The sequence below is a fragment of the Cygnus olor genome, chromosome 3 (assembly GCF_009769625.2).
Source record: "Cygnus olor isolate bCygOlo1 chromosome 3, bCygOlo1.pri.v2, whole genome shotgun sequence".
Classification (NCBI taxonomy): Eukaryota; Metazoa; Chordata; class Aves; order Anseriformes; family Anatidae; genus Cygnus; species Cygnus olor.
This window is the reverse complement of record NC_049171.1, coordinates 24,962,247-24,977,417: the sequence shown is the minus strand read 5'-3', so window position 1 is coordinate 24,977,417 and position 15,171 is coordinate 24,962,247. Positions and strand designations below refer to the sequence as shown.

Here is a 15,171-nt window from a genome sequence, read left to right as displayed (position 1 = left end):
CAGATAAGGGAAGGAGAATGTTAATGAATTCCCTTCTGTGGAAGGGCTGGGACCCAGTTGTTCACATGCTGAGCAGGCACAAGACGCCTCAGAGGCATCAAGGGCAAAGCTCTGATGCACAAGCAGGAGGTAACCACAAGTTCTCCTGAAGGGGGAATTTACTAATTCAACGTTAGGCTGAGCCAGGTATGCAAATGGGGGCTCCAGGGTGATCTGGTGACACCAGCTTCTGTATCCAGTGCAATATATTCAGCCAAGGCTGTGCAAGTGCAGTAGCTTGCATAGCTATGCAAAACAGTCCTGCATGGCAGCCACACCTGAATACACTGTAATTTGACAAGGCTGCACAGCAACAAGGTGGAATTAGATTTTGATTTCTTGATTAGGAAATCTGCACATACCAAAGAAAATGAAATAGTTCATTTAATCACATCCTAGCTATATTGTCTCAGTAAATAAGGCCATGACAAATTACCTCAAGAGAGAAAAGTAATCACACTATCAGAAGACCTGCACGCAGGTTGACTGGTGACCACATCAAACTCCTGGCAAAGAGATAACCTCAGCGTGGTAATTGGATGTGGGTGATCATGCAAGCAGTTCTCACACCTCTGCTTCACTGGAAGTATGGCAACACAGATGGTTGGTTATTGGTGGTAAAAACTTGGGCCATCTCATTTGATGTCCTATTGCATTGGCACACTCATTCTTGGCTCCTCAGACTTCATGGCCCTCCCTCCCCTCTTCCCTCTGCATGGAAACCAGGTGTGAGTTGCAGGACAATGCTCCCTTCTTTGCTATTACTTCAGCAACAGAACTGATGTGCACTGGGGCGCAATGCAGAGAAAAAGGTGGAATATAAAACATAAAGCTCAGCTTCCAGCACACAGCCGGAAGCAACCAGAAGAAAGGATTGAAACAGAAATATGGTAATAGCAGAACTTTCCTTCCCTCTCCTGGAGGAAGACAAGAGAAACAGAACATTCCAGAAATCCAGCAATCGTTTAAAACAACTGTACAAACTTCATGTATTCAGCTGTGCTCCCCTCAAAACATGCAGTTCTCTCCATTTTGCTGTTTCTTCCTGACTCCTTTAGTAACTTGGACTGCATGCTCTTTGGAACAAGAGCTTCTGTGTGAGCTGGGCACTACTACAACTGGAGTGTTTATTAGAATAATTGGTATCCTAGGATACATTTCTCATCTTTTTGTCAAAAAATCTGGAAATAATTTTGTGGTAAAAGGGTGGAGCTTGCATCAACAAACCTCCAAAAGCAACTACTAGATATGGCTTCTGAAGTCAATGCATAATCCAGGACAAGCTGACTTCTGCAGCATTGCTGCTCTGTTAAGATCTACTGCAACAGTACTTAAATTCTAGTGCTACAGGTATCTTGTGGGAAGTTCTCAGTCCTTTTGAAAATCTGCCTGATGACACAAGCAGTCCTTTGAGCTTTCCATCATTTATCAGCAGTCCTGGCTATCAGGGGAGGTCCCATTAGACTGGTGGCTAGCAAATGGAATGCCCATCTACAAGAAGGGACAGAAGGAGTACTCGGGGAACTGCAGGCCTGTCAGTCTGACTTTGGTGCTGGGGAAGCTCAGGGAGCAAATTATCTTGAGTGCCATCATGCAGCACTTACAGGACAACCATGAAATCAGGCCCAGTCAGCATGGGTTTATCAAAGACAGGCCCTGCTTGATGAACCCAGTCTCCTTCCAGGACAAGGTGATGCATTCGGTGGATGGGGGAATGGCGGTGGATGTGGTCTACCTATACGTCAGTAAGGATTTTGATACTGTTTCCCACAGCATTCTCCTGGAGAAGCTGGCTGCTCAAGGCCTGGACAGGCATAAGCTTTGCTGGATTAAAAACTGTCTGGGTGGCTGGGCCCAAAGAGTTGCAGTGTATGGAATTAAATTCAGTTGGAGGCCGGTCACTAGTGGTGTCCCCCAGGGCTCAGTACTGGGGCCACTTCAGTATCTTCATCAGTGATCTGGACGGAAGTATCAAGTGTACCCTCAGTAAGTTTGCAGATGACACCAAGTTAGGTGTGAGTATTGGTCTGCTCGAGGGTAGGAAGGCTCTGCAGAGGGATCTGGATTGGCCAGACCGACAGGCCGAGACAAACTCTGTGAAGCTCAACAAGGCCAAGTGTCAGGACCTGCTCTTGGCGCACAACAGCCCAATGCAACGCTACAGACTGGGGGCAGAGTGGCTGGAAAGCTGCCGGTGGAAAGGGACCTGGGGGTATTGGTCGACAGCCAGTTGCATATGAACCAACAGTGTGCTCAGGTGGCCAAGAAGGCCAATAGCATCCTGGCTTGTATCAGAAATAGTGTGGCCAGCAGGACTAAGGAAGTTACTTGGCTCTGGTGAGGCCGCACCTCAAGTACTGTGTTCAGTTTTGGGCCCCTCACTACAAGATGGACATAGAGTCCCTGGAACATGTCCAGAGAAGGGCAACAAAACTGGTGAAGGGTCTAGGAAACAAGTCTTACGAGGAGCGGCTGAGGGAGCTGGGGTTATTTAGCCTGGAGAAAAGAATGCTCAAGGGAGACCTTATCACACCCTACGATTACCTTACAGGAGATTGTAGCAAGGTGGGGATCCGTCTCTTTTCCCAAGCACCAAAGTGATAACACAAGAGGAAATGGCCTTAAGTTGCACCAGGGGAGGTTTAGGTTGGAGAGTAGGAAAAATCTCTTCACTGAAAGGGTTGTGAAGTATTGGAACAGGCTGCCGAGGGAAGTGGTTGAGTCATCATCCCTGGAGATCTTCGTGTAGATGTAGAGTTTAGTGACATGGTTCAGTGGTGGACTTGGCAGTGCTAGGATAAAGGTTGGGCTAGATGATCTTAGAGGTCTTTTCCAACCAAAATGATTCTGTGATTCTAAACAAAATATCTCAGATCACAGGATCTATTTACCCTGTTTGACAAGAAGCAGGCTCAAGGCAGGACATAACTGGGGGCCTCGTACTTGGTGCTGACAAATTTCTCAGGTATTCAGATGCCCTACTATAAGCATATCAAAATGTTAGCTTTTCTTCACAGAAGATAGGGAAGCACTTTTATTCTCATTTAACAAATACGGGTCTCACTTGCCTACACCATAAAGATACAAATCTTCCCCCAAACACTGACCAGGAGGATTCCACCATTTTACAGACTCAAAACTTTGCACTGTCCTTAATATTTTCCATAAGCAACATCTAAGCTCAAGGGAATGCATGAAGATGAAAGGTTGAGTGGGAAAGAAGAAAAATTGCACAATTTAGTTGTCAGCTGCTTTATCTCTAGCACTGCAAAATGTTTACCTTTCAATATATTTCTTCCTAAAAATACCTTTAGATCACATACAATTTTTAGGTAATGGTCATATTATAATTATACATCATAACGTCTTTTAGTCAAAGAGACTACCTACTCAAAACATAACTGATCAAGTCTGAAGTCAGCTGCTCAGGCTCAGCACCAAACCATAAATTCCCAATGCAATCCATTTTATTGGAGCAGATAGCTCACTCAAGTATTCTGCAGCTATTTATTTTACTGGGGTTCTGTGAAGAAAACCACTGCCAAGAGACTGAGCTATGGGACACATTGAGATTTCTATATGAAATTCATAGATTGTTCTTTAAATCATTCTTTTGATCGCACCAGAAATCCCAGAACTCCAAAACCACAGCACAACGTGAAGTTGTTGCCATTTTATTTCCTTTTTGCAATAAGACTATATTAGGAACATTATTATGTATGACTGAATCATACCATCTGACGTTAAGGGTGAAGCCTGTACATTTTTGCTTTCATTCTACGTTTTGGTCTGACGGTCTAAATTGATGAACTGTTATAAACATAAGCAGTTACGCTTCATTCAGTGGCACAGCACCAGCTACATGTACAGAAGCAGCCTAGTTCTGCTGCTGAATATAAAAGCTTTAAAGTTTCTCCGTTGAATTAAAGAGATTACTAGAATTCACTCATTAATTAAGGGAAAGCTCCTTCCCAAATAATCAGAATCAATGAAACCTGAATGGAAATGCAGCTACCTAGTGTGCTAATGAAAACATATGTTAATATTTTTAATAAAATAATATCTGTATCAGTAAAAATAAAACTTCAGAGTCTTATTCTGTGTGCATTTGACTTCTTTTTTTGTATTTTAGCATGGAAAAGACTTTAAAATATTTAGGCTATAAAAATTAGTTGCCTACTTTTTCTAGTTATACAATGAATTAAGTAATTTTTGCTGCAGGCAGTTGGTCTGAAGAAAAATCTTGGTAGTTTCACTGCCATCATTGTACCACAGAAAATCAAGTAACAGCAATAACAACTACCACACTTATTTAATACAAAAATCCCACAGTCCTGTAAGAGGAAGGAGACACTTGTCAATAGATGGGCAATATCATTTTTGTTTAACTGGACTAGATTTGTTTGCAATTCTTATCTGCTTGGATCTTCCACAGATGCTATGTAGAATTCTGAGACATCATAGACTTACTCCTACAGAAGCATTACCTGACTTTATTTATACTCCTCCTCAAAGCCTCATGTAGTGATTTACAACACAACATGACAAATACCTTTATTCACACCAGTCTAACATCACTTAGAGATTGATGTGTATAGTTCCGGAACTCCTCTTTCAGAGGGCAATTCAGTTGGTTATCAGTGTATTTCTAAAAGGGGCATGGTGGTAGCACAAAGTTCAGTGATACATGCATAATAATTGGAATATCCAACCTGAACAAGAGAGTAATTTCAGAGGGAGTAAGTTGTCAAAATAGTATATTGAGCAAGTTCTGCTAGTTTGTATTTATTTATGCAATGGTGCCAGACTTGATTCAACCATAACCCAGACAAAGGAGCTCTTGGCTTCTAGGAGAGCTCAGTGCTGCAGAAAAGGATTCACGAGACCTGCACTACCAAGTCTGCCAGCTTTGAATTGCCCGGATGTAGCCCACTGAAAGCACCAAAAACAGATGCAGACCTTAAATCCCATCGTGCCTTAACACACTGCTCAGTGCTTTTAGAAGGTTCATCTAAGGACGGCGGATTCTCTCTTCTGAAAACACACTGCTAAATCAGCTTTTCAAAGTGGTGAGGTTATGTGTACGTAGAAGGAGCTGAACTGATGGAACACATGAGTACAGTTTGTGCTTTCACTCATTAAGTTATAGAGAAATATCACCATTTCTTCCTTTTTTTTTTTTTCAATAGAAAGTAAGAGACAAAACTGTTTTTGAGGTCCCCAGTTCTGCCAGCATACTTAAAAGTACTCTGTTGATACAGGAGCTTTGCTTCTGCATTCTGATCAGGGTTATATATGGTTCAAGCACTTCACTTTAAAACACAATTTAAAACTTCAATTTAAAAGCACAATTATTTCATTCATACCTGGACTCCTTAGCTATCTGAAGAACCATTAAAAAGGCACCCATATAGCTTAATTGTTTCAGCACTGGTGACAGATTTTGGCATCTACATTCTCAATACTTCCAATGCCAAAATCATTTACTGGATCTTTCTGCAATTGGCCTGCTTTTGATTACAATGCAATTCTGTGACACAGACCATGGAGTGACACACAATTACAGTCAATGACCATTTGGGAAAGTCAAAGTTAGAGCATCTACATGACTCTTACCATAAATGCCCAATAATTACATTTTTTTTTAAGACAACAAAAAACACGAGTACTGCACACATTTCAAATACATAAACATAAATGAAAGGAGATTATTTATAAGCTGAGATTTCTACAGAAGAGTTTTCCTGAACATCTGGCATCTTGGTAATATGCAAAACCGGGGGGGCATGGAAGTATTCTACCTGTTTCATTAGGAGAGCAACACTCTCCCTCATAATCCTGTGGCACCTCTGGATTTTTTCCACAGAATTTTCCATTCTTTTAAGAAAATAAGAAAAAGTGACCCACATCAATTTAGCTGTTATTTATTTTGCTACTCTTCTGCAGTGGGAAGTACATAACGCCTCCTCCCACCAAAAAAAAAACACAACAAACCAACCCAAACAAACAAAAAACCTAGCAATTATGATGCCTTGATACATTAAGCATGTTCTGAAAATGTAATCTTTTGCGCATCTCCCACCAGCCAGAAGCAGGAAGCCTTGTGGCAGCAATGTTACTTGCAGTATTCCTCTAGCTAGAGCTCTTTATAATAGGATTTTTGCTTCTAAATGTGAAGGACTCCCAGGAAGAGTTGATTAAATTTTCATCTGTAAAACTCATACAAGTGTTTATATCAAAGTACGGGCTGAACTGGTGTGGAGTTATCAATGAGTCAAGATGTGTGGGAAAGAGTAAGATGAAAAAAACTCCATGTTCTCTGCTTGTGATAGTGGAGTAAGGTTTCCAAAAGCTCTTCCACATATCATTTTCAATAAATATTTATCATTTAAGCATTACAGACTTCCAAGAAAAGGCAAAGGCAAGACAGAAGACAACACAAGGGGAGGTGTCTGAACTTGCTGCAACTTATCTGGCTCTAGATCTGAACACAGTAAACTTGAGTGAGCCTCAAAAACTAACCAAAGTTACCATCCCTCTAACACCTCTGCATACCACCACAGCACGTGCTTGGTACTGTGAGCCATGTTTGCTTACACAAGAGAAACACGCATGCCCTCTGATTCCCAAGTAGCTTTAGAAAATGGACAAAGCAAGTCTTCAAGTCATTCTGCAAGTTCAAGAGGAAAAATTATTGCAACTACCGCAATACAGTTACAAGTCATATTGTTTTTCTTCATGTTTAGATATGTGCTCAAACACAGAAATTCAACCAAATCGCAGGTAGCTAGTTTTATATCTAAAAAAATAAGGAAAAAAAAAATCAAACTAGCATGAAGTACATGATTTCGTAGACCCACACCGAGGAGCTGTAACAGAGAAGATGACAAGTAGTAAGTGACAGAAATGAAATGAAGAAAATAATTTCCCTGTTTTTCATCCCAAATCTCTTCAGAGCTTAAATTCAAATTGACAGAACAAAGATTAAAGAATGCATTTTTCCCCTGAGAAGTTATGCTTCCTCATAATTGTAATGTCAAAATCCTTGACATCTGAGCCTACTTTATCTAAGGCAAGTAAAACTGAGGAATAAAAAAGACACCCTGTAAGCCTGAGGTAAATAGTTGGAAATAATTGGACTCAAATGTTTAACTACGAATAGAATCTTCTCTTAGCAAGAGCAGTGTCTGATGGTATAGTACTAGGAGAAAAACTTCTCAATTAACAGTCACCCTTACATAAAGCATCTGGATGTATTATGCAAGAAGAAGGAAAGGGCATGGAAGAACACTGTAAAACTCCATGGCCCAGAATCTACCAAAACAGAGTTAAACACAAAAAGAAGGTGGTGTATAAAACTCATGCAGGTTAAGAAAGAAGTGATAAATACCATCTGTATTTCAAAATATAACAGCTCAGGCAATATTAGGATGACTTACATTAAGAACTGAATATAATATAAATCTATTTTAATTTGAATATCTTAAACCAGAAAAATTTAATATCAAACTACAGTATTGTAAAACTCACTGGCTAAGTAATTGAAAGCAGAATTTTGTAAGTGCTTTCAAACCGTCTTTTGACTCCTTAGCTCCTCTTACCTGACAAATACTTATGTTTATAGGATTTTCTTAGGTATACATAGCTATTTTTAGACTGAAAACATATACTTTAGTTTTAAATTGCAGACAAGATTAGATAAGGCTGATATGAAATTCAGATTCACTTGTGACTTGCCAATTAGAAAATATATGCCAGGCAAAGCTCCACACAAAGTTTCTGAATTACGAACCCAAACAGAGGTAGTTCTGGTTTGGGTAACTGATACGTTCTTTCTAAAAGAGCTAACAGAACTAATTTGTAACTAATTGATTTTATTTTTCATATATCAGGGGGATAGGAGGAGATCAGGACCAGCAATGACCAAGGAGTCCCTCCCTACTATATTCTATCCAGATTGCCCCAGTGCCAGAAGCTGCAGCAAATAAAAATGCTTGCTGATACCCAAAAGAACTACCGCCACCAAGGACTTTTAGCTTCACAACACTAGCCAAATGCAGTCAGAACAAAATTTAAAATATATGCAAATATGTCTTCTGCAATATCTAAAAAAGAAAGAACACAAAGCTTACATACCTAATGTACCTATTTTTGCTGCCTCACACCACAGTGGCACGTAAGAGTCTAAAATTAGACATCCGTCTCAATCTGAAGGCAGCATCCCTTAGGCTTAGCAGGTATCACTTAATTTCTGCTACAATAACAGATAGGACTTTGTTGTAATACTATAAAAGACACATACGCCTGGAGAAAGCTGCTTTCCAAAATCCCTAATGAGATGAGCCAGGGTAAACTTTGATTTGATTGAGCTAGTACAACAGCAGAAAATTTTCATTATAAAAAGCAGGTCTTCTTTCAAATGTTTACCACACAGAAATGATTCACCTCGCTACATTCTCAATTACCTTTTCAATCTCAGCACTGCTCCAACCCCCAAGACTTATTTCTACCATTAGACTTATTTCTACCATAAACAATTCACGATTTATCTTAACCACTCACCAGTTAACATAGTTTCACAAAGTGGCCACATCGCCTAACCAGAGCTGCTGCTGCTCCGTGATACCATTTCCACAGTGTGCTATAAGCCAGGTCCAGTAGCAGGATTGCCAAAATGACAGTCCTCCAAGGCTGTCCCACCTGGCCTTGCCGGCAGAGCTGTGCCTCCCAGCTCCAGTGCCTCCCAGTATTCTCCCACTCAAAGCTGTCGGGCTGGCTGCCCACACTGGGTGGAGAGCTCAGAGACCTCAAGCGCACATTTACAAAATCAGGATCGTGAAGTGCTACTATCAGCACCTTCCGTGCAAATACAACCAGAGAAGGATGAAAAGCAGCACCTCCTTTTATCTTTCTGGTAGTGGCATCTGCCCAGGTCCTCATCTTGAGGAGGTTCAGCCCCTGATGTATCTAGGGACAGAAAGCACCTCTGTGACGTGAGCCTCCTACAGCTTTGCCCTTACACTTCTGCTGCCTCCCTCTCCCCAGCTGGGCCCTTCTGCATTACCTGTTGCACCATGGAACAGCTTCAAACGGGAAAGCAGAGAGTGCCTGCAGCACAGACGGCCCAGCCTGGCAAAGCTGCTGTCCTGGGAATAAAGCTGAGTGCAGACCTCATACCTCTCTCTTCCAAAGCAAATAAGCCAAAGGCTACAACACTAAGCATCCACATCCCAACCTCACACTGAGCTCTCCTCACAGGCTTCCCAGGAAGCCAAGACTTGGGGCCTGGGCTCCACTCTGCAGCATAGCATAGTCCAGAGTTCAGTAACAGTGTCCCTGAAAAGTTCTGATTTGCTCAACCTTGTCACTACACAGCAGCCCAAGCTTCAGTATCAGCCCAGTAAGCATGTTTTGTTGTGTAGCTGGGATCTCACATATTTTCTAAAGTAATTATTAGAGACACCACAGCTATGCAAAACAACACCGAGGTTGCATCTGATTCTCAGCCCTTCCAGAGCCCCGCGATGACAAAGAAAAATAGAATTTCATAATGCCTTTAATGAAAGCACCACTTCCAAAAATTCGTGTTCAGAAGGAAGTGGGGGTAGGGCGAGAGAGCTGACACAAGCATTGAACAAAATCCACGCACATTAATTCAGCCATGGATTTTATGCAATTGTCAAAATCTTTCAGATGGAAAATGATCCTTTAGGAAGCAGTCCAAGTGATGATTTCTTTATTATTTCTTCACTGCCACTCCATACAAAATATCAAACACAATTACAACAAAAAAGGTTGAAGAACGTTCTGATCCCAGCTGATCCGAAACATGTGCACAAACACAATAGGCATTAATTTCATCACCCTGACTGCAACCGGGATAAGATGCTAAGGGTCATAGAGAGATGATAGCACTCATCATATTGAATTACTAGTCTTTTCAGCCCTTCAAACACCCTAATTATAGGCATATTTGCAGTCATTTTGGTTTTCACATTCTGTGTTAAGATGCAATCGTCTATTGTCTGTGCTGTATGAAATAGAAGAGTCTGGACTTCCCTAGCACAGTAAAGACAAAAGCTGTAAGACAACCACACTGTTCACATGCTACTTGAGGATTTGGAAACCTGTGGCCAAATCTACAATTAGCACAAGCAAATGCAAGCCCTCCAATGCACTTGAACTGCACCTGTCTATGTCAGTGACTGCTTTGGCTCATCGCTGGTAAAATTAACACCCTTTGCTCTCTAAGACTTCCTACTCACTTTACAGAGTTCAAGCATCTCATATATGTTCATCCTAGAAAAAAGTATTGTAGCACTCCTGCAGCTTACAGCAGGGCAGGTGAGATTCAATGTAATTGCATTTCCATCCAAAGCAACATAGGGCCAAAACAGGGCCCTTCTCCCTGTTCCACTTCCCAACAAACCACCGTTACAGATTTTCATTACTATGACTTTATAATCCTGGAGGTTGTTGAAGAGCACTGTCACAATGCCATGTATAGATTCATTTTATATATATTTATAGCCCCTTAATGAAATGCATGGATATTTGCCAAACTGCAATTGCACTGACAAATCTCCAGAACGCTACAGGATTTCACTTTATAGTCATAATGTTTTTGTACAGTTTACCCAATTTTCAGGATTGGCAAGTTCTGGCTTGCTTTTTGTACTCTAAATACTGGTTCTTCAGTTTTCTACAGCCAACTCTTGCATGATGATTAGCAATAGGACTATTTTTGGTAATTAATTTACAGAATTCTAATATTGTTGGAAAAACCTAAACTGATTCCATCTTAGCTCAAGTTCTATTTAGGCTTTCCAAAACAAATCTTTTTGGTGGAAAAAATTAACAGGTCTGACTAAAACTTTAAAAAGGAAAAGTATTTATAGTATGAGAAAATGAAAAAAAAAACCTTTTAGATATTTCATGAGCCATTCTTTAGAATATAAATACTCAGAAGTGGTTCACAGCAATTATTGCTCTGTAATTATTTCAGATCTCAAGCCAAATACTTAAGAGAAAAGGAATTATTACTGTTTCAAGACTTCCTGACACACAGTTCAGAGTATCACCTTATCTGGTTACATTTCACAACTGAAGTATGTGCTACAAAGATAAAACGTCTTCCTAGCACAAACTAGAGTTTTTGTTTTAATAAACTTGGCTTGAAACACCCAAGTCAAGTACAAAATAAGAAAAAATGTTTGCACATATGGTCATGAGGGAAAGACAGGATTAGATACTCTATGGACTAAAAGCCATTGATGCACAGATACATCATTTTCCTGAAAAATAAATTTAAAAAAATCAAGATATTTCACTATTTCATTGAGTCAAAAAATAATCTATGTTCAAAATCCAAACCAACTTTTAGTCTATTAACACTCCACTGATGCTAAAAATGGGAATTCCAACAAAATTATTATTTTAAGGTCAGACATCTCAACTATTCACAACAGCCTTGGAGTGTTATCGTATCGAAAAACCACAAACACTCTAAGCATAACAATCCAAGGAATGCAGAACAGAACACAACGTTAAAGACATTTTTCTTTTGCATAGGGTGAGACTGTGGCAGTGCTAAGAAAGTCACTTAAGGCTTTGATTCAGTAAATCACTTAAGTGTCTGTGTAACCCTAATGACTTCAGTGAGACTAGGCAGTATGTCCTGGTATCCTGATGGATCAAGTTTTTAGCCTCCCTTTTATCCAGTTACAAAAATTATTGCAACAACGTTAAATCAGCTGAATAAATTAACGGACCTCAAAGAGATGCTGAACTCCTCCCTCCTATGGCTATTATGATGTCTTAATGTTCGTAAACCCATACAACTGCCTTTATGGAGCTACTGAAGTTAATATTCTTCTATTCTGGGGGGGGGGGCGGGGGGGTGTTGCATATAATGATGTTACGCTTCTGCATTTAATTACGTGCCTTAAAACAGCCAATTCACAGGAGCTCTCAGGTTACCATCCCAATCTCAAACATTCAGGCACATGCTTAACTTTCCACTGTGAGTTTCAAGTTAAACGTGTTCAGTGTTTGCATGGGTAGGTCTGAAAGGACACCCTGTTTCTCCTCCCTAAGTATATCGGAGATCTCTTCCATTTAAATGAAACACAAATCTTAAGGGTTCTTCCTCTTACCTTCCTACATATGCACCACACTTTCCATGTTTTTATTTAGCTTTGAGTCTCAGTTACTATTTCACTTACCCTATAACATATGCCAGGTTGGTTTTGTGAACCTTCTTTGTTTCTGTGATTCTCTATTTCAGCTTTGCCTGCATCACCTCCTCTCCTCCTAATATCATCTGCTGCTCACTCTGACAAAGCATCTCTATTCAGATGTTGTTCTAACTGATCACCTGTACAGGCCTCTCTCTTCTGTTTGTATGGAAGAATTTCTATCAATGTAACCAAAGAAACCAAAGGTTGACAGACAATGGTTGCCTTTTTGTCTGTTTTGGTTATCCTTGCCCATCCTGTACCTTTACATGATAGGCATTTTTTATGAAAACTTTTTTTTTAATCAAAAGTTTAAAGTGGTTGCTACTCTGTGCGCAATGTTTGTAGGAAAACTGAATAATTTTCTTGTTACAATTTATATCTTGATTTTTTCTTGCTCTCAATCTTTGAAGGGGTTGAATTAAACTACTATACTGCTGCTTGCAGCAGCTAATTACCAAAGTGTGCTACTACACACCCAAATGGCTGCATTAAAAGATGCTAGACAAAGAAATAAGGCAGATAAAACAGTAAGTACTTAACCTGTGAACTACTGCTCCCCCTTCCCTTTTTTATTTAAAAATAAAAAGATGTAAATCACAACACAAGTTAACTAATTTGGACAAGATACAAGGGTGAGGTTACATGAGTTACAAGTTGAGTCAGTCAAAAAGTAATCAAGGCTAAAAGAAGATCTCACTTCCCTTTTGTATCCTTTCTATTCATCCTGATGTCAAACTGTGCAACTCTGCTCTCTGTGTAGCTGGCTTTGTGGGTTTCCATTAAGTGAGGCCTACAACTGCAGCTTGGGAGCAGAAACTAGGGAAGACCCAGCCTGAGTTTGAAAGAAACGTTTCATAAGTCAGTGGATGAATAACTTAGGTCCTTCTTGATATTTCCAGCTATTTGTACCGGCTCTGTAACATGCCAATCAACATGTAAACACTTGTTATTCTTTACTCCCAAGCACATACAGCTGACACTAACTTCAAATACACTTCTATACACTCAGCAACACTGAAAGTCAGGTTGAGGCACGGTGGGTATCTTTTAAATACAGAATTAAAAATCTCCTTATTTACCTTTCAAATTGCAAATAAATGTGTAGCCCTTTCAAATATGTAACGTGATGAGAAAATTGTTAAGTGAGGTATTATTACTTGCACCCAAATGATCCCCTGGTCGTGCAAGAGAGGCCTCCAGTTCTGTCTTCTTAACCTGAAACTTTGGACTGTGCTTTCTGGGGTACTGGGTAATCGCTGTCCACGGCTGATCCAAAATTTAAGGACCGAAACTTGGCAGCGGGCAAACTGTAAGAGAACTGTGAAGCTGTAATAATTTAAAGGCGAAGAATCTATTTATTAGAAAGCTGTAGATGCATGAAGTGCAATTATGGCTAGCTACAATTTCCTTATCAACTCTCAGTGCAGTACCGCAGGTGCGCGGAACAGGCCGCGCGGTTCAAGCGTGCAAAGGAGGCTGCCACTCGGATGCTGACCGAGCATGACTGCTGTCACGTCCCTTCTGCCTTCCGACCTGCAAAATGAACACAACACCGGCACGCCGTGAAAAGCATCACTCGAAGAGCATCGTCGGGCGGCGCTGGGCCAGGACGCGGGCGGGAGTCTTCCTCGCGGTCTCGGAGGCTTTGCTGGGAGGGAAAAGGCCGAAGCCTGCACCTGCTGCCAGCAGCAGGAGATTTCCTCCCCAGGGATTTCACTTGGCAGCGACCGCCCGGGCCCCTCGCAGGGATGCGGGGTGGGCGCGGGGGACCCTACAGCAGGTCCACCACCACCATCACCGCCACCAGCGGTGGTCCCGTCCCAGCCGGCTCACCTGCACGCCCGTGTAGTTCTCGAAGAAGAAGAGCACCATGCTCTGGTAGATGGTGTAGAGGCGGTCGTCCACCTCGCGGTAGAAGCGTGCGGGGAGCAGGGCGGAGAGCAGCCTCCATGCGCCCCAGGCCAGCACGTAGGTGGGCGCCGTGCCCATCATGACGGCGGCGGGCAGGAAGTAGCGCATGGAGTAGGTGTGCAGCACCAGCGACAGCAGCATCTTCCCGCTCGCTCCCGGCCTCACCGACACACCCGCACGGGCTCAGGCATCGCCCGCTCCGCCTTCTCCTCTCCTCGCCTCGCCTCCCCTCCCCTCGCCCCGGGCCGGGCCCGCCCGCCAGGCGGCCGCCTCCAGCTGGGTGCCCCGGGAACGGGCACCGGCTCACGGCTCCCCCAGCGCCGCCTCCGCCACCATGTTGCCCGGCCGCAGGAGGAGGAGGAGGAGAAGGAGGAGCGGCGCCGGCAGGAAGGCGGCCTCTCACCGGCCGCGGGGGGGCTTCCGGGCCGGGCGGGCAGTGGCGTGGCTCCGCCCCGCTTATCACGGCCGCAGGGGACGGGCACGGGCACGGGCATGGGCGCGGGGGTCGGCGTTGTCGCCGCCGTCTGCCAGGCCGGCTGGGGAGCGGGCGCCCGCAGCCCCGCGGCGAAATGGCCGCGGCACCCCTGTGGGGCTGCTCCCTCACAGGGCGGTGCGCTGCCAGGCGGGGCACTCACGCTTATCGGTTGTAATCAGCACTCATTTAAGCCCAACGTAGTGTAGATGAAGCTCTGTTTCCCCCGGGGGTGGCCCCACTGCCCCCGGCCTCTGGCTCCCGGTGAACCCCGTAACAGCAGCTGCACCAGCTGCCTTAAAGAAAGTGCGCGGAGTCTCGTAGAAAACAACTCTGTAATAACTTTGCCAGAGAGGAAGTTTCACATTACACTCAAGCACGCATAATTATTTATTCTTTTTTTTTTTTTTTTTTTTTAAAGTACATTTTATCCTGGAGCTTGCAAAGGGGTAGTTACAGAAGTAGGGGTAGTTACGGGGTGTAAGGATCCTTACAAAAGAAGTGGATGCT

At 42.6% G+C, this 15,171-nt stretch overlaps 1 protein-coding gene across 1 annotated transcript in view; it reads right to left on the bottom strand.

Annotated features, from left to right (window-relative positions):
• The window catches only part of AGPAT5 (1-acylglycerol-3-phosphate O-acyltransferase 5), a 60,771-nt gene extending 46,204 nt beyond the window's left edge, over positions 1-14,567 (bottom strand). The window contains exon 1 of the mRNA XM_040553917.1: positions 14,112-14,567. Coding sequence (XP_040409851.1) covers positions 14,112-14,330 — 219 coding nt within the window. The 5' untranslated portion in view covers positions 14,331-14,567. The remainder of the gene's footprint in view (positions 1-14,111) is intronic.
• Between the last annotated feature and the right edge of the window lie 604 nt (positions 14,568-15,171).